Source organism: Somniosus microcephalus, chromosome 31 (assembly GCF_052327205.1).
Source record: "Somniosus microcephalus isolate GS21.2 chromosome 31, FLI_Smic_1.0, whole genome shotgun sequence".
Taxonomy (NCBI): Eukaryota; Metazoa; Chordata; class Chondrichthyes; order Squaliformes; family Somniosidae; genus Somniosus; species Somniosus microcephalus.
This window is the reverse complement of record NC_141017.1, coordinates 7924627-7946148: the sequence shown is the minus strand read 5'-3', so window position 1 is coordinate 7946148 and position 21522 is coordinate 7924627. Positions and strand designations below refer to the sequence as shown.

Below are 21522 nucleotides of genomic sequence, written 5' to 3'. Positions count from 1 at the left end.
CAGTTAATTGGTACTAATCCCTTCCCGCCTCGGGTCGGCGGGTCCCAGTGCGGGGCGGGTACCCGCCTCCTGTGAAACTTACGTGGAGGCGGGTTTTGGGCGGGATGGTGTCGGGACCCCCGAATTCGGGATTTTAGGCCCCCGCACGCCTAAAAGCCCGCCTCATGGCACACTGAAAATCAACCCCATGGTGCGTGGTGGAGCAGACAGATTTAAGCCGTAATCCAGACCTTGGAGAGCTCCCCATCTCCTCACACAGGTGGACGTAAAAGATCCCATGGCACTATTGGAGTCCGAGAAGAGGCTGGGAGGGAGTATAGAAAGTGTAGAGGTGAAATTAAGAAGGAAATTAGGAAAGCAAAAAGAGGGCATGAAAAAATAGTGGCAAGTAGAATCAAAGAAAACCCAAAGATCTTTTATAATTACATAAAGAGCAAGAGGATAACTAAGGAAAGAATCGGGCCAATCAGGGACCAAAATGGTGCTCTATGTGTGGAGGCGGAGGATGTGGGTAAGGTATTAATGAATACTTTGCAGCTGTGTTCACAAAAGAGGGGAACGATGGCAACGTTGAAGTTAAGGAGGAAGATAGTGAAATATTGGATGGGATAAATATAGTAAGAGAGGAAGTATAAAGGGGTTTAGCATCCTTGAAAGTAGATAAATCACCAGGGCCAGATGAAATATACCCAAGGCTATTAAAAGAAGCAAGGGAGGAACTTGCAGAGGCTCTGACCATCATTTTCCAATCCTCCCTGGCTACAGGAGTGGTGCCAGAGGATTGGAGAACTGCTAATGTTGTACCATTGTTTAAAAAGGGAGGAAGGGATAAGCCGCGCAATTACAGGCCAGTCAGTTTAACCTCGGTGGTGGGCAAATTACTGGAATCAATTCTGAGGGACAGTATAAACCTTCATTTAGAAAGACACAGACTAATCAAGGACAGTCAGCATGGTTTTGTTAAGGGAAGGTCGTGTCTGACTAACTTGATTGAATTCTTTGAGAAGGTAACAAGGAGGGTCGATGAGGGCAGTGCATTTGATGTAGTCTACATGGATTTTAGCGAGGCTTTTGACAAGGTCCCACATGGTAGGCTGATCAAAAAAGTAAAAGCTCATGGGATCTAAGGGAGAGTGGCAAATTGGATCCAAAATTGGCTCAGTGGCAGGAAGCAGAGGGTGACGGTTGAGGGGAGTCTATGCGACTGGAAGGTTTTTTCCAGTGGGGTTCCACAGGGCTCAGTACTCGGTCCCTTACTTTTTGTAGTGTATATTAATGATTTAGACTTAAATGTAGGGGGCATGATAAAGAAATTTGCAGATGATACTAAAATTGGCCGTGTGGTTGACAGTGAGGAGGAAAGCTGTAGACTGCAGGAAGATATCAATGGACTGGTCAGATGGGCAGAAAAGTGGCAAATGGAATTCAATCTGGAAAAGTGTGAGGTAATACATTGGGGGAGGGGCAACAAGGCAAGGGAATACACAATTAATGGGAGGATATTGAGTGGTGTGGAGGAACAGAGGGATCTTGGAGTGTATGTCCACAGATCCTTAAAGGTAGCAGGACAGGTTGACAAAGCAGTTAAAAAGGCATACGGAATGCTTCCCTTTATTAGCCGAGGCATAGAATATAAGAGCAGGGAAGTTATGCTTGAACTGTACAAAACATTAGTTAGGCCACAGCTGGAGTACTGCGTGCAGTTCTGGTCACCACATTACAGGAAGGATATAATTGGACTGGAGAGGGTGCAGAGGAGATTTACGAGGATGTTTCCAGGACTGGAGAACTTTAGCTCTGAGGAAAGATTGGATAGGCTGGGGTTGTTTTCCTTGGAACAGAGGAAGCTGAGGGAAGACTTGACTGAGGTGTATAAAATTATGAGGGGCCCAGATAGAGTGGATAGGAAGGACCTATTTCCCTTAGCAGGGAGGTCAATAACCAGGGGGCAGAGATTTAAAGTAATTGGTGGAAGGTTTAGAGGGGAGTTGAGGAGAACTTTTTTCACCGAAGGGTGGTGGGGGTCTGGAACTCACTGCCTGAAAGGGTGATAGAGGCAGAAACCCTCATCACATTTAAAAAGTACTTGGATGTGCAGCTGAAGTGCCGTAACCTACAGGGCTGCGGACCAAGAGCTGGAAAATGGGATTAGGCTGGCGAGCTCTTTTCTGAAACAGACACAATGGGCCGAATGGCCTCCTTCTGTGTCGTAATTTTTCTATGATTCTATTCAGCACCCTCTCCTGAGCTAGCTTCAGATACTTCCTAAACCCACCGCAGAAGTTCAGGATCTGGGAACCTGAAACAAAAAAGTATCCCGCTCACCTCAAGAACACCCCAAGCAGCACAAAGTGAGTGTTCTTGTGTGTCGGCCGTGGCTCAGTGGGCAGCACCCTTGCCTCGGAGTCAGGAGGTTGTGGGTTCAAGTCCCACTCCAGGGACTTGAGCACCTAATCCAGGCCGACACTCCAGTGCAGCACTGAGGGAGTGCCGCACTGTCAGAGGTGCCGTCTTTCAGATGAGATGTTAAGCCGAGACCCCGTCTGCTCTCTCAAGAGGACATAAAAGATTCCATGGCACTATTTCGAAGAAGAGCAGGGCGAGTTCTCCCCGGTGTCCTGGCCAATATTTATCCCTCAACCAACATCACTAAAAACAGATTATCTGGTCATTTATCTCATTGTTGTTTGTGGGAGCTTGCTGTGCGCAGATTGGCTGCCACGTTTCCGATATGACAACAGTGACTACACTCCAAAACAAAACGACCTCATTGGCTGTAAAGCTCTTTGCGACGTCCTGAGGTTGTGAAAGGCGCTATATAAATGCAAATTCTTTATTTTTCTTTTTTCTATTCATGGGGGGTTGCTGTAGTTAGATTGTGCCAGTCACCTCTTACACAACATTACAGGACTACTTCATATATTAAAAAATGCATCGGACTATCTTTGTCAATCTCTGTCAAGCACGCAACACTGAGTACTCCTGTTGACAGTAACAGGCGGAGTGAAGGGCAGGATGTGACACGGAGACCTGTCTCTCTATGATTGACCAATCCCTACAGGCTGCACAAACCCCCCCCCCCACAGAGAGCCACTGAATCGCTCCATCCCACTGTCCTGGCCACTCACAGCTGACAGTTGCTGTCATAGCTGAACGTGCATTTCAATAGACTGTCCAAAGTCATCAGGCTGACGTGTTCGAACATCTCCAGGGAGAACGCCCCCTCCGATATCAGCCTGCACCACTTTTCCTGTAACAAAGCACAAAGATTCTCCATTGTTGGGCGAAAGGTGAACAGCAGAACATTGACACATGGGTGGTTGGACTTTGACTTGCCGAGGTGCAGCTCACCGTGCGCACTGCGGATTGTGGGGAACGCAAGCTTCCATACCCAGTACGAATAAACTCAAGGGGCCTGGGGTGGGGATAAATCCTCACCGGTGGGGTGGCTCAGGACTGAGTCTGAACGGCCATCCAGACACACACATTTATACACGCACACACACACACACACACGCACGCACACGTGCACACGCGCGCACGCGCACACACGCATGCGCACACACGCACACACATATACACCCACACACACATATATACACCCACAGACACACACATACACCCACAGACACACACACATATACACCCACAGACACACACACACATATATATATATATATACACACACAGTCACACTTGCAGACACACACATGCACACAGTACAGTGACTGCCTTCACAGCACGTGGTGATCTCACGCTAAGTTCTGGATGTGTGGTGACCAATGTTCCCTGTAATTTTTTGGGGGCTGCTCAGCCCATTCAAAATACCACGCATGCACGCTTTTTCTCTATCACCGGCCGTGCCCACTCACACCCACTCACACCATCACTGGCCATGCCCACTCACACCATCACTGGCCGTGCCCACTCACACCCACTCACACCAGTCGTGCCCACTCACACCCACTCACACCATCACCGGCCGTGCCCACTCACACCCAGTCCGTTACTCACGTGCAGGATGCTGGTGGACTGATTGAAGATTTTCACGTAATGTTTCAAAATGTCGAAGTGAAAGGCCGGAGTTAAGAGACGCCGGTGACGAGCCCATCGCTCCCCTTTACTGATCAGCAGACCCTCACCTGAGAAGGAAGAGAAAAGGTCAGGGGTCGGGCAGTCAATGCCAGGAGTTATCAGCCAACAAAGTGCCATCACTACAACCCCCAGATGGTCAGCTCGTGACCTTGGTCCTCAGAGTCCCAAAGGGTTAGTTTAAGGAGTACAATGTCTGCCACACTCACGCTTCTTCGCTCTGGAGTTCAGTTATTGAGCGATAGAAGTGAAAAGCTGAGAAGTTATGTTGAACGTGTATCGAACCCTGGTTAGACCCCACTTGGAGCACTGTGCACATTTCTGGTCCCTATATTATAAAAAGGCATTTGGGGAAGGTGCACAAAAGATTTACTAGAATGACACCCAGAGAGTGGTGAACCTGTGGAATTCTCTACCACACAAGTTCACAGGGGTCACAGTCTAAGGATAAGGGGTAAGCCATTTAGGACTGAGATCAGGAGGAATTTCTTCACCCAGCGAGTGGTGAACCTGTGGAATTCTCCACCACAGAAGGCAGTTGAGGCCAATTCATTAAATATATTCAAGAAGGAGTTGGATATATTTCTTAAGGCTAAAGGGATCAAGGGATATGGGGAGAAAGCAGGGACAGGGTACTGAGTTTGGATGATCAGCCATGATCTCATTAAATGGTGGAGCAGGCTCAAGGGGCCGAATGGCCTACTCCTGCTCCTATCTTCTATGTTTCTATACCAGTTATAACTGAGAGATTGTAACTATCAGGAAAGGCTGAACAGGCTGGGGCTCTTTTCTCTGGAAAAGAGAAGGCTGAGGGGCGACCTGATCGAGGTCTCAAAATTATGAAAGGGTTTGATTGGGTAGACGTAGAGAAGATGTTTCCACTTGTGGGGGAGACCAGAACTAGGGGCCATAAATATAAGATAATCACTAATAAATCCAATAGGGAATTCAGGAGAAACTTCTTTACGCAGAGAGTGGTGAGAATGTGGAACTCGCTCCCACAGGGAGTGGTTGAGGTGAACAGTATAGATGGATTTAAGGGGAAGCTGGATAAACACATGAGGGAGAAAGGAATAGAAGGATATGTTGATGGGGTGAGATGAAGAGGGCTGGGAGGAGGCTGGTGTGGAGCAGAAACACTGGCACGGACCAGTTGGGCCGAATGGCCTGTTTCTGTGCTGTAGACTCGATGTAACCCAGCAAAGTACCTCGGCCGGTTTGTAGAGAATTGTGAGCAAGACTCAGGATGGTAACACTGTGATCTCATTAAAGAAGCGGAGGTGGGCTTTTGAGAAGGGATTTGCGATCAGACTTACCCAGAAACGTAGCCCCCCAAACAGCGTAGATTGTGGGCAGCACCCCTCCCACATCCTGAGCCTCCTTTCAGGGATGTTGCTGCCGAGTCGCTGCTCACCTTACCCATGGGCTTGAGCCAGGGCACTCCCTGGTGCCAGCTCTATGATGTCACCGCGCAGCGCGGTGTCACCCGATGGAGGAATACAAAGGGGTGAGAACATTGTATAGACACAAGAGAAAGGCACAAAATGGCCGCTGCTTACCCAACCAAGGCCGGAGGAACCCGTAGAACAACTCGTCCTTCGGGGCAATGGGAGCTGAAACAGGAGGTGAAGTCAAGCCTTAGAAACACTAAAACTGTCAAATAACTTGAGCTCGAAGGAAGAAAGCTACATCGCCACGAAGATTAGACAGAAATTATACAATTCGAAACGTAAAATGCTCATTATCTAGGGTGGGTTAGTTTCACTCTGAGCTGAGCTGTAACTGTCCGAGTCCCACTGTCATCACGACCAAGTTTCTAAATGTCACCAAGTTTTCCCACAGTCACCACTTGCCCATTCCTGGTGCCTCGTCAGTCATTGCCCTGCGTCTCCAGTCTTTAAAGAGCCGCAGTATGGTGCAGACACACCACGTGTCGCCGTGATGTCAGCACCGAGCTGTGATAAGAGGAACGGACCCTGGGCAGGGATCCCGGTCGGAGCTGGTGAACAAGACCACAGGATTCACTGTAGCATGGCCTGCGGCATCCAGGCAATACAGCAAGGAGCCATGTCACAGAGCAGGTCACAGAACAGAAAACACAGCACACAGGAACTGGGAGTCAAGGTTTGGAATAGGGTGCATCTCGTGACATGGGGGAGGTGAGGCACATCCTGAGGGTCACTGGAAATGGACAGGATTGAAATTTCAGCTCCTTGGAACTCAAAGCATTCGAGGACCCAAGTTCGCTAGCGCTTGGTAAGGGCGTGAAACGTTCGGCGCGCTGAACCCGCGCCAGGAGAGACAGGCCCAAGGATCGTCCTAAATTCATCCTCATGCCTCATTCCAATAGCTCCGGCCAGCTGCGAGCACCAATCGGGCAGCCTGAAGCAGCTGGGTCTGGGTCCTTCAAATATCGGCCTGGTCCACCCGCAGGCAAGTCCAGGGAGGGACGAACGGTGGGAGGAGTGAGTGTGGACCCCCAGTATGAATGTGGAGGTAGGGGCAGCACACATACTCAATAAACATCCACTCCGGATCCTGCATTTAAAGGGGCAATTGATCCTTTTTGCCCTTAGATTCAGATACAGTCAGGTGACTCAACCGTGGCTAACAAGGGAAATTAGGGATAACATAAGATCCAAAGAGAGGACATATAAATTGGCCAAAAAAGCAGCAAACCTGAGGATTGGGAGCAGTTTAGGATTCAGCAAAGGAAGACAAAGGGATTAATTAAGAGGGGGAAAATAGATTATGAAAGTAAGCTTGCAGGGAACATAAAAACTGACTGTAAAAGCTTTTATAGATATGTGAAGAGAAAAAGATTGGTGAAGTCAAGCGTAGGTCCCTTACAGTCAGAATCAGGGGAATTTATAATGGGGAACAAAGAAATGTCAGGCCAATTAAATACATATTTTGGTTCCGTCTTCACAAAGGAGGACACAAATAACCTCCCAGAGATGTCGGGGAACATAGGGACTAATGAGAGGGAGGAACTGAAAGAAATCAGTACTTGTAGGGAAATGGTGCTGGGGAAGTTGACGGGATTGAAGGCCGATAAACCCCCAGGGCCTGATAATCTACATCCTAGGGTACTTAAGGAAGTGGCCCTGGAGATAGTAGATGCATTGCTGGTCATCTTCCAGAACTCGATAGACTCAGGAACAGTACTCATGGATTGGAGGGTAGCTAATGTTACCCCACTATTCAAAAAAGGTGGTAGAGAAAAAGTGGGGAATTATAGACCGGTAAGCCTGACATCGGTAGTGGGGAAAATGCTAGAGTCCATTATAAAAGATGTAATAGCAGAGCACTTGGAAAGGAGTGACAGGATTGGACAAAGTCAACATGGATTTACAAAAGGTAAATCGTGCTTGACTAATCTACTGGAATTTTTTGAGGATGTAACTGGTAAAATAGATAAGGGAGAACCAGTGGATGTGGTGTATTTGGACTTTCAGAAGGCTTTCGATAAGGTCCCGCATAAGAGATTAGCGTGCAAAATTAAGGCACATGGGATTGGGGGCAAGGTATTGACTTGGATAGAGAACTGGTTGGCAGATAGAAAGCAAAGAGTTGGGATAAACGGGTCGGTTTCCGAGTGGCAGGCAGTGACTAGTGGGGTACCGCAGGGATCGGTCCTAGGACCCCAGCTGTTCTCAATATATATTAATGATCTGGATGAGGGAATTGGATGTAATATCTCCAAATTTACAGACGACACAAAGCTGGTTGGGAGGGTATGCTATGAGGAGGATGTCGTGAAACTCCAGTATGATTTGGACAGGTTGGGTGATTGGGCAGAAACATGTCAAATGCACTATAATGTAGATAAATGTGAGGTTATCCACTTTGGTGGCAAAAACAGGAAGGCAGATTATTATTTGAATGGCAATAGATTGGGAGAAGGGGAAGTGCAAAGAGACCTGGGTGTTCTTGTGCACCAGTCGCTGAAGGTAAGCATGCAGGTGCAGCAGGCGGTTAAGAAGGCAAATGGTATGTTGGCCTTCGTAGCAAGAGGGTTCGAGTACAGGAACAAGGATGTCTTGCTGCAGTTGTACAGGGCCTTGGTGAGACCACACCTTGAGTATTGTGTGCAGTTTTGGTCGCCTTATCTGAGGAAGGATGTTCTTGCCATGGAAGGAGTGCAGCGAAGATTCACCAGGCTGATACCTGGGATGGCAGGAATGACGTAGGAGGAGAGATTGTGTCGATTGGGCTTATACTCACTGAAGTTTAGAAGATTGAGAGGGGATCTCATCGAAACCTATAAAATTCTGTCAGGCCTGGACAGACTAGATGCAGGAAGGATGTTTCTGATGGCCGAGGAGTCCAGAACCAGGGGTCATAGTCTAAGGATAAGGGGTAAGCCATTTAGGACTAAGATGAGGAGGAATTTCTTCACCCGGAGAGTGGTGAACCTGTGGAATTCTCTGCCACAGAGGGCAGTGGAGGCCAGTTCATTAAATATATTCAAGAAGGAGTTGGATATATTTCTTAAGGCTAAAGGGATCAAGGGATATGGGGAGAAAGCAGGAACAGCGTACTGAATTTGGATGATCAGCCATGATCTCATTGAATGGCGGAGCAGGCTCGAGGGGCCGAATGGCCTACTCCTGCTCCTATCTTCTATGTTTCTATGTTTTTGTGTACACTCAGATACACGCTACCGAACCAAAGGGCAAACAGGCTGCACTTTGCATTTGTTAAACATTAAACCAATTGCATCAACAAGGGAAGTTTGTAATTGATCATTAAACCCTCTTGGAAAGTTAAAAATATTGAGCTGGAGCAAGAGTCCAAATTTGCCTTGGAGTAGACGCTTTCGCCGTGCGGTGTGCGGCTTTTATTGCACATCCTCGTGCTTCATCCAATTGCAGTCGAATTTTGCTCTGTGAACCATGACCTTTGACCCAAGATTTTGGCAGCGTGTTCGCCATCCGCCAGGTGCAGGTTTGTACCTGGAGCGTACAGGTGATCTCACTGTGGGGGCAGAGCTCAGATACTTCCCGAGAGATGGGAGAAAACCCATCGGAGGGGCCAGGCGAATGTTCCCATACACCTGAAAACGGCCACCTCAGGACTGGCAGTGCCAGAGTCCTGGGAGCAGATTGCCCATTCTCTCGGGCTGGGTGGAGGAAGGATCTAAAACAAAGTAAACATAAATAAGCACTGCCTTAAGAAGTTACTGAAATAGTGAGCCACATTGGAGCTCGTCTTCTGCCCAAGGCAGCGACTGACCGAGGACCTCCTCACCTCATCACCTTTCAGTCCGAGTTTGCTGCAAAGCTCCAACGAGTTGCCTTTATTGCAAAATGCTTGGTTCATTTTATAAAGTCTCAGTGAAATAAAAGAGTCAGTGAGGTTAGGCAGAGTTGAGGTTCATTAATAAATTACCAACTGGCTCTCAGTCTACCAGGAAGTGCTAAAGAGCAGAACTTGGTGCCATTGTCATAGCAGAGAAGGAGGCCATTCGGCCCTTCGTGTCGGTGCCGGCTCTTTGAAAGAGCTATTAGTCCCACTCCCCCGCTCTTTTCCCACAGCCCAGCCAATTTCTCCTTTTCAAGTATTTATCAAATTCTCTTTTGAAAGGAAGCAGGAGAGTTCCCTTTGATCACAGACAGAAATAACAGTACCAGGACTTGAGCTTAATGATACTGAAGATTTACATTAAACCAAATGCCTGAACCTCCTGATTGATTTTTCAGTGATGACACTCCTCTACCTGATGCCAGTAGGACACATTTGACGTAGGTTGGATGGAAGAGCCTCACTATTGGATAGATGGGTCCGAACCACGTGAGAGAGCAGTACACATGGCGTTTGACGATTTCATTAACCAGGGCCAGCCCCTCCTCTGTACTGCGAATCTAATGGAACAAGATCCAGATGAGAGCAAAAGACAAAGGAGAAATTAAACCAGAGAATCACAGGAATCGGTCATTAAATCCACAACCACAATTAAAACCGAGGTATGGCTGATTTTCGCAGAGTGCAATGGGCTGGCGTATCCTCAGTGTTCAATCAATCTTAGAAACGCAAAGACAATTTGATTTGAAGTGTAACAGCAAGATCGGGGCCGATCAGAGGCAGAGCCATGTCAGCAGGAAGAAATAGGAGGCTGAGATTTTAAAAAAACAATACACCAAGCCAAGAATTTCAGGATCAACTTTCCTTCTATGTCATTTTGGAATAACCACTGGAAAGATTAATTTAGTAATAATTACAAGACAGAAAGTCGGAAAAGATTAGTCAAAAAACCGGTGATCATTGAAAAAGGTATTCCAGATTAGGAGACGCTGACCCAGATTGGGGAAACGCTGACCCGGATTGGGGAGACGCTGACCCGGATTGGGGAGACGCTGACCCGGATTGGGGAAACGCTGACCCGGATTGGGGAAACGCTGACCCGGATTGGGGAAACGCTGACCCGGATTGGGGACCCGGATTGGGGGAACGCTAACCCGGATTGGGGGAACGCTGACCCGGATTGGGGGAACGCTGACCCGGATTGGGGGAACGCTGACCCGGATTGGGGACCCGGATTGGGGAAACACTGACCCGGATTAGGGAAACACTGACCCGGATTGGGGACCCGGATTGGGGAAACACTGACCCGGATTGGGGAAACACTGACCCGGATTGGGGACCCGGATTGGGGAAACACTGACCCGGATTGGGGAAGCACTGACCCGGATTGGGGAAACACTGACCCGGATTGGGGAAACACTGACCCGGATTGGGGAAACACTGACCCGGAGGGACATTTACCAAAAGCTGATGTTGAGCCTGGTAACATATTCAGAAATCGTCAAATCTTACACCATCACTTCCCGCTTGTGTAGTGATCGTTTCTTCAATATTACTTTCAAAAAGCGAAACTACTTATTTTATAGATCTCACCATGCTCCAAAGTTCTAACTGGCTGCTCCTCAGTGTTGCAAGTATTTGGGGCAGAGGCTCTGCCCGCACACGGCGGGGTGGGGGGACTCTACTCATAGATGAGTGAGTAGGGAAACACCACTTCCCCTGACTGGGGAGTCGGGGACAAGTGGTCATCAATTTAAAAGTGTCACTGAGAGTGAGGAGAGAGATCAGGAGAAACTGCTTTCCACAGAGGGTTGTTGGAGCACGGAATAATTTGTCACATCGGCTGGTTGAGGCAGGGACCATTGCGTCTGTTAAGGGAAAATGGATGCAAAGGAAGATACAGGGCTATGGGGAGAGAGCGGGGCAGTGGGGTTAGTGTGAGATTGATACAGGGCTATGGGGAGAGAGTGGGGCAGTGGGATTAGTGTGGGATTGATACAGGGCTATGGGGAGAGAGCGGGGCAGTGGGATTAGTGTGGGATTGATACAGGGCTATGGGGAGAGCGGGGCAGTGGGATTAGTTAGTGTGGGATTGATACAGGGCTATGGGAGAGAGCGGGGCAGTGGGATTAATGTGGGATTGATACAGGGCTATGGGGAGAGAGCGGGGCAGTGAGATTAGTTTGGGATTGATACAGGGCTATGGGAGAGAGCGGGGCAGTGGGATTAGTGTGGGATTGATACAGGTCTATGAGGAGAGAGCGGGGCAGTGGGATTAGTGTGGGATTGATACAGGGCTATGGGGAGAGAGTGGGGCAGTGAGATTAGTGTGGGATTGATACAGTGCTATGGGGAGAGATTGGGCAGTGAGATTAGTGTGGGATTGATACAGGGCTATGGGGAGAGAGTGGGGCAGTGAGATTAGTGTGGGATTGATACAGGGCTATGGGAGAGAGTGGGGCAGTGAGATTAGTGTGGGATTGATACAGTGCTATGGGGAGAGAGTGGGGCAGTGGGATTAATGTGGGATTGATACAGGGCTATGGGGAGAGAGTGGGGCAGTGGGATTAATGTGGGATTGATACAGGGCTATGGGGAGAGAGTGGGGCAGTGGGATTAATGTGGGATTGATACAGGGCTATGGGGAGAGAGCGGGGCAGTGGGATTAGTTTGGGATTGATACAGGGCTATGGGAGAGAGCGGGGCAGTGGGATTAGTGTGGGATTGATACAGGTCTATGAGGAGAGAGCGGGGCAGTGGGATTAGTGTGGGATTGATACAGGGCTATGGGGAGAGAGTGGGGCAGTGAGATTAGTGTGGGATTGATACAGTGCTATGGGGAGAGAGTGGGGCAGTGAGATTAGTGTGGGATTGATACAGGGCTATGGGGAGAGAGTGGGGCAGTGAGATTAGTGTGGGATTGATACAGGGCTATGGGAGAGAGTGGGGCAGTGAGATTAGTGTGGGATTGATACAGTGCTATGGGGAGAGAGTGGGGCAGTGGGATTAATGTGGGATTGATACAGGGCTATGGGGAGAGAGTGGGGCAGTGGGATTAATGTGGGATTGATACAGGGCTATGGGGAGAGAGTGGGGCAGTGGGATTAATGTGGGATTGATACAGGGCTATGGGGAGAGAGCGGGGCAGTGGGATTAGTTTGGGATTGATACAGGGCTATGGGAGAGAGCGGGGCAGTGGGATTAGTGTGGGATTGATACAGGTCTATGAGGAGAGAGCGGGGCAGTGGGATTAGTGTGGGATTGATACAGGGCTATGGGGAGAGAGTGGGGCAGTGAGATTAGTGTGGGATTGATACAGTGCTATGGGGAGAGAGTGGGGCAGTGAGATTAGTGTGGGATTGATACAGGGCTATGGGGAGAGAGTGGGGCAGTGAGATTAGTGTGGGATTGATACAGGGCTATGGGAGAGAGTGGGGCAGTGAGATTAGTGTGGGATTGATACAGTGCTATGGGGAGAGAGTGGGGCAGTGGGATTAATGTGGGATTGATACAGGGCTATGGGGAGAGAGTGGGGCAGTGGGATTAATGTGGGATTGATACAGGGCTATGGGGAGAGAGTGGGGCAGTGGGATTAATGTGGGATTGATACAGGGCTATGGGGAGAGAGTGGGGCAGTGGGATTAATGTGGGATTGATACAGGGCTATGGGGAGAGAGTGGGGCAGTGGGATTAATGTGGGATTGATACAGGGCTATGGGGAGAGAGCGGGGCAGTGGGATTAGTTTGGGATTGATACAGGGCTATGGGGAGAGAGTGGGGCAGTGGGGTTAGTTTGGGATTGATACAGGGCTATGGGAGAGAGCGGGGCAGTGGGGTTAGTTTGGGATTGATACAGGGCTATGGGGAGAGAGTGGGGCAGTGAGATTAGTGTGGGATTGATACAGGGCTATGGGAGAGAGTGGGGCAGTGAGATTAATGTGGGATTGATACAGGGCTATGGGGAGAGAGCGGGGCAGTGGGATTAATGTGGGATTGATACAGGTCTATGAGGAGAGAGCGGGGCAGTGGGATTAGTGTGGGATTGATACAGGGCTATGGGGAGAGAGTGGGGCAGTGAGATTAGTGTGGGATTGATACAGTGCTATGGGGAGAGAGTGGGGCAGTGAGATTAGTGTGGGATTGATACAGGGCTATGGGGAGAGAGTGGGGCAGTGAGATTAGTTTGGGATTGATACAGGGCTATGGGGAGAGAGTGGGGCAGTGAGATTAGTGTGGGATTGATACAGTGCTATGGGGAGAGAGTGGGGCAGTGGGATTAATGTGGGATTGATACAGGGCTATGGGGAGAGAGTGGGGCAGTGGGATTAATGTGGGATTGATACAGGGCTATGGGGAGAGAGTGGGGCAGTGGGATTAATATGGGATTGATACAGGGCTATGGGGAGAGAGCGGGGCAGTGGGATTAGTTTGGGATTGATACAGGGCTATGGGGAGAGAGTGGGGCAGTGGGGTTAGTTTGGGATTGATACAGGGCTATGGGAGAGAGCGGGGCAGTGGGGTTAGTTTGGGATTGATACAGGGCTATGGGGAGAGAGTGGGGCAGTGAGATTAGTGTGGGATTGATACAGGGCTATGGGAGAGAGTGGGGCAGTGAGATTAATGTGGGATTGATACAGTGCTATGGGGAGAGAGTGGGGCAGTGGGATTAATGTGGGATTGATACAGGGCTATGGGGAGAGAGTGGGGCAGTGGGATTAATGTGGGATTGATACAGGGCTATGGGGAGAGAGTGGGGCAGTGAGATTAGTGTGGGATTGATACAGGGCTATGGGAGAGAGCGGGGCAGTGAGATTAGTGTGGGATTGATACAGGGCTATGGGGAGAGAGGGGGACATTGGGGTTAGTTTGGGATTGATACAGGGCTATGGGAGAGAGGGGGACATTGGGGTTAGTTTGGGATTGATACAGGGCTATGGGAGAGAGCGGGGCAGTGAGATTAGTTTGGGATTGATACAGGGCTATGGGGAGAGCGGGGCAGTGGGATTAGTTTGGGATTGATACAGGGCTATGGGAGAGAGTGGGGCAGTGGGATTAGTTTGGGATTGATACAGGTCTATGAGGAGAGCGGGGCAGTGGGATTAATGTGGGATTGATACAGGGCTATGGGGAGAGAGCGGGGCAGTGGGATTAGTTTGGGATTGATACAGGGCTATGGGAGAGAGTGGGGCAGTGAGATTAGTTTGGGATTGATACAGGGCTATGGGAGAGAGCGGGGCAGTGGGGTTAGTGTGAGATTGATACAGGGCTATGGGAGAGAGCGGGGCAGTGAGATTAGTGTGGGATTGATACAGGGCTATGGGAGAGAGCGGGGCAGTGGGATTAGTTTGGGATTGATACAGGGCTATGGGAGAGAGTGGGGCAGTGGGATTAGTGTGGGATTGATACAGGGCTATGGGAGAGAGCGGGGCAGTGGGATTAGTTTGGGATTGATACAGGGCTATGGGGAGAGAGCGGGGCAGTGGGATTAATGTGGGATTGATACAGGGCTATGGGAGAGAGCGGGGCAGTGGGATTAGTGTGGGATTGATACAGGGCTATGGGGAGAGAGCGGGGCAGTGAGATTAGTTTGGGATTGATACAGGGCTATGGGGAGAGAGCGGGGCAGTGGGATTAATGTGGGATTGATACAGGGCTATGGGAGAGAGCGGGGCAGTGGGATTAATGTGGGATTGATACAGGGCTATGGGAGAGAGTGGGGCAGTGGGATTAATGTGGGATTGATACAGGGCTATGGGGAGAGAGCGGGGCAGTGAGATTAGTTTGGGATTGATACAGGGCTATGGGAGAGAGCGGGGCAGTGAGATTAGTTTGGGATTGATCCAGGGCTATGGGGAGAGAGCGGGGCAGTGGGATTAGTTTGGGATTGATCCAGGGCTATGGGGAGAGAGCGGGGCAGTGAGATTAGTTTGGGATTGATACAGGGCTATGGGAGAGAGCGGGGCAGTGGGATGAGTCTTTAGATTAGTGAAGCAAAGAGGCAGCACAGACACGATGGGCCAAATGGCTGCTTTTGTGTTGTAAATTAAATGGTTCTAAAACAAATGTGACGTTGCGAGTTTCGAAGGGTTGGCTATTAATACAATGTCAAAGACTCGCACATTGTTCCACACAGAGAATGTGTAAGATCCTGTGCTAAGGCCCTGCTTAGAGATGTGAACCGGTTCATGCTGAGGGCTCTCAGTGTCTACATCACATGGTCAGCAGTGATGTACACGGTACCCAGGCACAATGCAGAACACAGTTCGATTGGTGTGGCTCGAGCCAGTTGGTTTCTGTGCTGCAAGAAACCACGGAGACTAATAATAAGTTCGGCTCATTTCCAGCCACAGAGTCGATGGTGCACTGGGAGCGCGCCAGGATCTGGAGGCCCCAGGCTCACCCGAAATTAGACTCCGGGCCTCACCAGCGTGTTTCCAGCGAGCTGCAGACGCCGACTGGGCCTCCGGATTTGGTCAGGCCCCCTCGCTTTGTACGAAAGGGAAAGGAACGAGCGCTCCAGGGAGAAGAAATTACACAGAGAGCAATCCAGCCCTCTCCCCCGAGGCTACTTCCCGTCACTTGCCTTCTTGTGGTCAGCTTTTAGAGGCCTGTAGCAGAGGGCCCTGCTCTAGGCCCGAGGAGGAGCAGAGGGCCCTGCTCTAGGCCCGAGGAGGAGCAGGGGGCCCAGGCTCTGGGCCAGAGGAGGAGCAGAGGGCCCAGGCTCCGGGCCAGAGGAGGGGCAGAGGGCCCAGGCTCCGGGCCAGAGGAGGGGCAGAGGGCCCAGGCTCCGGGCCAGAGGAGGGGCAGAGGGCCCAGGCTCCGAGCCAGAGGAGGGGCCCAGGCTCCGGGCCAGAGGAGGGGCAGAGGGCCCAGGCTCCGGGCCAGAGGAGGGGCCCAGGCTCCGGGCCAGAGGAGGGGCAGAGGGCCCAGGCTCCGGGCCAGAGGGCCCAGGCTCCGTGCCAGAGGAGGAGCAGAGGGCCCAGGCTCCGGGCCAGAGGAGGAGCAGAGGGCCCAGGCTCCGGGCCAGAGGAGGAGCAGAGGGCCCAGGCTCCGGGCCAGAGGAGGAGCAGAGGGCCCAGGCTCCGGGCCAGAGGAGGAGCAGAGGGCCCAGGCTCCGGGCCAGAGGAGGAGCAGAGGGCCCAGGCTCCGGGCCAGAGGAGGAGCAGAGGGCCCAGGCTCCGGGCCAGAGGAGGAGCAGAGGGCCCAGGCTCCGGGCCAGAGGAGGAGCAGAGGGCCCAGGCTCCGGGCCAGAGGAGGAGCAGAGGGCCCAGGCTCCGGGCCAGAGGAGGAGCAGAGGGCCCAGGCTCCGGGCCAGAGGAAGAGCAGAGGGCCCAGGCTCCGGGCCAGAGGAAGAGCAGAGGGCCCAGGCTCCGGGCCAGAGGAGGAGCAGAGGGCCGACGCTCCGGGCCAGAGGAGGAGCAGAGGGCCCACGCTCTTGCCAGAGGAGGAGCAGAGGGCCCACGCTATGGGCCAGAGGAGGAGCAGGTGGCCCACGCTCTAGGCCCGAGGAGGAGCAGAGGGCCCTCGCTTTGCGCCCGAGGAGGAGCAGAGGGCCCATGTTCTGGGCCCAAGGAGGAGCAGAGGGCCCACGCTCTAGGGCCCGAGGAGGACTGGGTGCCCACGCTCTAGGGCCCGAGGAGGAGCAGAGGGCCCAGGCTGTAGGCCCGAGGAGGAGCAGAGGGCCCAGGCTGTAGGCCCGAGGAGGAGCAGAGGGCCCAGGTTCTAGGCCCGGGGAGGAGCAGAGGGCCCACGCTCTAGGCCCGAGGAGGAGCAGAGGGCCCACGCTCTAGGCCCAAGGAGGAGCAGAGGGCCCAGGCTCCGGGCCAGAGGAGGAGCAGAGGGCCCAGGCTCCGGGCCAGAGGAGGAGCAGAGGGCCCAGGCTCCGGGCCAGAGGAGGAGCAGAGGGCCCAGGCTCCGGGCCAGAGGAGGAGCAGAGGGCCCAGGCTCCGGGCCAGAGGAGGAGCAGAGGGCCCAGGCTCCGGGCCAGAGGAGGAGCAGAGGGCCCACGCTCCGGGCCAGAGGAGGAGCAGAGGGCCCACGCTCCGGGCCAGAGGAGGAGCAGAGGGCCCACGCTCCGGGCCAGAGGAGGAGCAGAGGGCCCACGCTCTTGCCAGAGGAGGAGCAGAGGGCCCACGCTATGGGCCAGAGTTGGAGCAGGTGGCCCACGCTCTGGGCCCGAGGAGGAGCAGAGGGCCCAGGCTCTGGGCCAGAGGAGGTGCAGGGGGCCCACGCTCTGGGCCCGATGAGGAGCAGGGGGCCCACGCTCTGGGCCCGATGAGGAGCAGGGGGCCCAGGCTCCGGGCCAGAGGAGGAGCAGAGGGCCCAGGCTCCGGGCCAGAGGAGGAGCAGAGGGCCCAGGCTCCGGGCCAGAGGAGGAGCAGAGGGCCCAGGCTCCGGGCCAGAGGAGGAGCAGAGGGCCCAGGCTCCGGGCCAGAGGAGGAGCAGAGGGCCCAGGCTCCGGGCCAGAGGAGGAGCAGAGAGCCCAGGCTCCGGGCCAGAGGAGGAGCAGAGGGCCCAGGCTCCGGGCCAGAGGAGGAGCAGAGGGCCCAGGCTCCGGGCCAGAGGAGGAGCAGAGGGCCCAGGCTCCGGGCCAGAGGAGGAGCAGAGGGCCCAGGCTCCGGGCCAGAGGAGGAGCAGAGGGCCCAGGCTCCGGGCCAGAGGAGGAGCAGAGGGCCCAGGCTCCGGGCCAGAGGAGGAGCAGAGGGCCCAGGCTCCGGGCCAGAGGAGGAGCAGAGGGCCCAGGCTCCGGGCCAGAGGAGGAGCAGAGGGCCCAGGCTCCGGGCCAGAGGAGGAGCAGAGGGCCCAGGCTCCGGGCCAGAGGAAGAGCAGAGGGCCCAGGCTCCGGGCCAGAGGAAGAGCAGAGGGCCCAGGCTCCGGGCCAGAGGAGGAGCAGAGGGCCGACGCTCCGGGCCAGAGGAGGAGCAGAGGGCCCACGCTCTTGCCAGAGGAGGAGCAGAGGGCCCACGCTATGGGCCAGAGGAGGAGCAGGTGGCCCACGCTCTAGGCCCGAGGAGGAGCAGAGGGCCCTCGCTTTGCGCCCGAGGAGGAGCAGAGGGCCCATGTTCTGGGCCCAAGGAGGAGCAGAGGGCCCACGCTCTAGGGCCCGAGGAGGACTGGGTGCCCACGCTCTAGGGCCCGAGGAGGAGCAGAGGGCCCAGGCTGTAGGCCCGAGGAGGAGCAGAGGGCCCAGGCTGTAGGCCCGAGGAGGAGCAGAGGGCCCAGGTTCTAGGCCCGGGGAGGAGCAGAGGGCCCACGCTCTAGGCCCGAGGAGGAGCAGAGGGCCCACGCTCTAGGCCCAAGGAGGAGCAGAGGGCCCACGCTCTAGGCCCGAGGAGGAGCAGAGGGCCCACGCTCTAGGCCCGAGGAGGATCAGAGGGCCCACGCTCCAGGCCCGAGGGTAAGCAGAAGGCCCACGCTCTGGGCCCGAGGAGGAGCAGAGGGCCCAGGCTCCGGGCCAGAGGAGGAGCAGGGGGCCCAGGCTCCGGGCCAGAGGAGGAGCAGAGGGCCCAGGCTCCGGGCCAGAGGAGGAGCAGAGGGCCCAGGCTCCGGGCCAGAGGAGGAGCAGAGGGCCCAGGCTCCGGGCCAGAGGAGGAGCAGAGGGCCCAGGCTCCGGGCCAGAGGAGGAGCAGAGGGCCCAGGCTCCGGGCCAGAGGAGGAGCAGAGGGCCCAGGCTCCGGGCCAGAGGAGGAGCAGAGGGCCCAGGCTCCGGGCCAGAGGAGGAGCAGAGGGCCCAGGCTCCGGGCCAGAGGAGTAGCAGAGGGCCCAGGCTCCGGGCCAGAGGAGGAGCAGAGGGCCCAGGCTCCGGGCCAGAGGGCCCAGGCTCCGGGCCAGAGGAGGGGCAGAGGGCCCAGGCTCCGGGCCAGAGGAGGGGCAGAGGGCCCAGGCTCCGGGCCAGAGGAGGGGCAGAGGGCCCAGGCTCCGGGCCAGAGGAGGAGCAGAGGGCCCAGGCTCCGGGCCAGAGGGCCCAGGCTCCGGGCCAGAGGAGGAGCAGAGGGCCCAGGCTCCGGGCCAGAGGAGGAGCAGAGGGCCCAGGCTCCGGGCCAGAGGAGGAGCAGAGGGCCCAGGCTCCGGGCCAGAGGAGGAGCAGAGGGCCCAGGCTCCGGGCCAGAGGAGGAGCAGAGGGCCCAGGCTCCGGGCCAGAGGAGGAGCAGAGGGCCCAGGCTCCGGGCCAGAGGAGGAGCAGAGGGCCCAGGCTCCGGGCCAGAGGAGGAGCAGAGGGCCCAGGCTCCGGGCCAGAGGAGGAGCAGAGGGCCCAGGCTCCGGGCCAGAGGAGGAGCAGAGGGCCCAGGCTCCGGGCCAGAGGAGGAGCAGAGGGCCCAGGCTCCGGGCCAGAGGAGGAGCAGAGGGCCCAGGCTCCGGGCCAGAGGAGGAGCAGAGGGCCCACGCTCCGGGCCAGAGGAGGAGCAGAGGGCCCACGCTCCGGGCCAGAGGAGGAGCAGAGGGCCCACGCTCCGGGCCAGAGGAGGAGCAGAGGGCCCACGCTCTTGCCAGAGGAGGAGCAGAGGGCCCACGCTATGGGCCAGAGTTGGAGCAGGTGGCCCACGCTCTGGGCCCGAGGAGGAGCAGAGGGCCCAGGCTCTGGGCCAGAGGAGGTGCAGGGGGCCCACGCTCTGGGCCCGATGAGGAGCAGGGGGCCCACGCTCTGGGCCCGAGGAGGAGCAGGGGGCCCACGCTCTGGGCCCGAGGAGGAGCAGGGGGCCCACGCTCTGGGCCCGAGGAGGAGCAGGGGGCCCACGCTCTGGGCCCGAGGAGGAGCAGGGGGCCCACGCTCTGGGCCCGAGGAGGAGCAGGGGGCCCACGCTCTAGGCCAGAGGAGGAGCAGGGGGCCCACGCTCTGGGCCCGAGGAGGAGCAGGGGGCCCACGCTCTGGGCCCGAGGAGGAGCAGAGGACCCAGGCTCTGGGCCAGAGGAGGAGCAGAGGGCCCACGCTCTGGGCCCGAGGAGGAGCAGAGGGCCCAGGCTCTGGGCCCGAGGAGGAGCAGAGGGCCCACGCTCTGGGCCCGAGGAGGAGCAGAGGGCCCACGCTCTAGGCCCGAGGAGGAGCAGAGGGCCCACGCTCTGGGCCTGAGGAGGAGCAGAGGGCCCACGCTCTGGGCCCGAGGAGGACAGAGGGCCCTGCTCTAGGCCCGAGGAGGAGCATTTCCACTAACAAAAAGTCACAAAAGATATTTCCAAAATATGTTTGGATCTTTGACTCCCTCTTGAAAACAATCAACTTCTCCAATCCTGGCTTGGGATTTGACATGAATGTCAAATGATAACTGAAACCATCTGTGGTTTCAGGCCTATCCCCGAGGTGCTCAGTTTAAACTCTCAGCAGCTTCTTCTCTCTATTCTGAAGGGACGGCACCACAGCAGGGAGGGCGGAACGTTCTACATAAATGGAAGAAAATTCAAAAGGACTTTTTAAAGACAATTCCTGCTTTGAAAAACGGATTTAAAACAATTGCCCACTTCTAATTTAAGGGACAGATCGTACAGGCCGGTGAGTAGGGGCCGTGGGGAGTGTCCTGTGAGGTACATGCAGTGGATCAGGGGACACTTATTCCATAATCTAGCACCGCAGTCAGGCTCCATTTTAAAATCACCACGGATTACGCAGGGCTTTTTTGGATTAAGGGATTGGTAGCAACTTATATCGAGAAATCAACCTCTAAACAAATATCTTAAATTGGCCAAAACACACAGAGCTCGAGCCTGCAGGATAGAGTTAGTGTGGCTCAGGGCTAAGTATTAGAGACTGGACATACAAACGGTCATGTTAATGAGGCGGTGACGGAGTCAACACCTAGCGCGGCCACAGTGACTGAGACTGTCCTCATCCATTTCACACAGAACCCTTAGTGCAGAGAGAGAGGCGGGGGGGAGAGACAGAGAGAGAGAGAGAGAGAGAGGGAGGAGGAGGGAGAGACAGAGAGGGAGACTGAGAGAGAGAAAGGGGAGAGTGAGAGAGAGAGAGGGAGAGGGGGAGGGGGGAGGGAGAGACAGAGAGGGAGACCGAGAGAGAGAAAGGGGAGAGTGAGAGAGAGAGAGAGAAGAGGAGAGGGGAGAGGGGAGAGGAGAGAGGGGGAGATCGAGAGAGAAAGGGAAAAGTGAGAGAGAGAGAGAGAGAGAGAGACTGAG

General features: G+C 54.7%; 1 protein-coding gene across 3 annotated transcripts in view; it reads right to left on the bottom strand.

Moving 5' to 3' along the window:
• Window positions 1–21522, bottom strand: part of cyp4f3 (cytochrome P450, family 4, subfamily F, polypeptide 3) — a 95080-nt gene that overhangs the window by 43148 nt on the left and 30410 nt on the right. The window contains exons 3-6 of one of the 3 annotated variants that reach the window (XM_085971509.1): window positions 9815–9959; window positions 5652–5705; window positions 4015–4142; window positions 3129–3250 (exon numbers count right to left, since the gene is read on the bottom strand). In XM_085971509.1, coding sequence (XP_085827635.1) covers window positions 3129–3250; window positions 4015–4142; window positions 5652–5705; window positions 9815–9959 — 449 coding nt within the window. The remainder of the gene's footprint in view (window positions 1–3128; window positions 3251–4014; window positions 4143–5651; window positions 5706–9814; window positions 9960–21522) is intronic. The other 2 variants (XM_085971508.1, XM_085971510.1) reach the window with 2 other exon arrangements.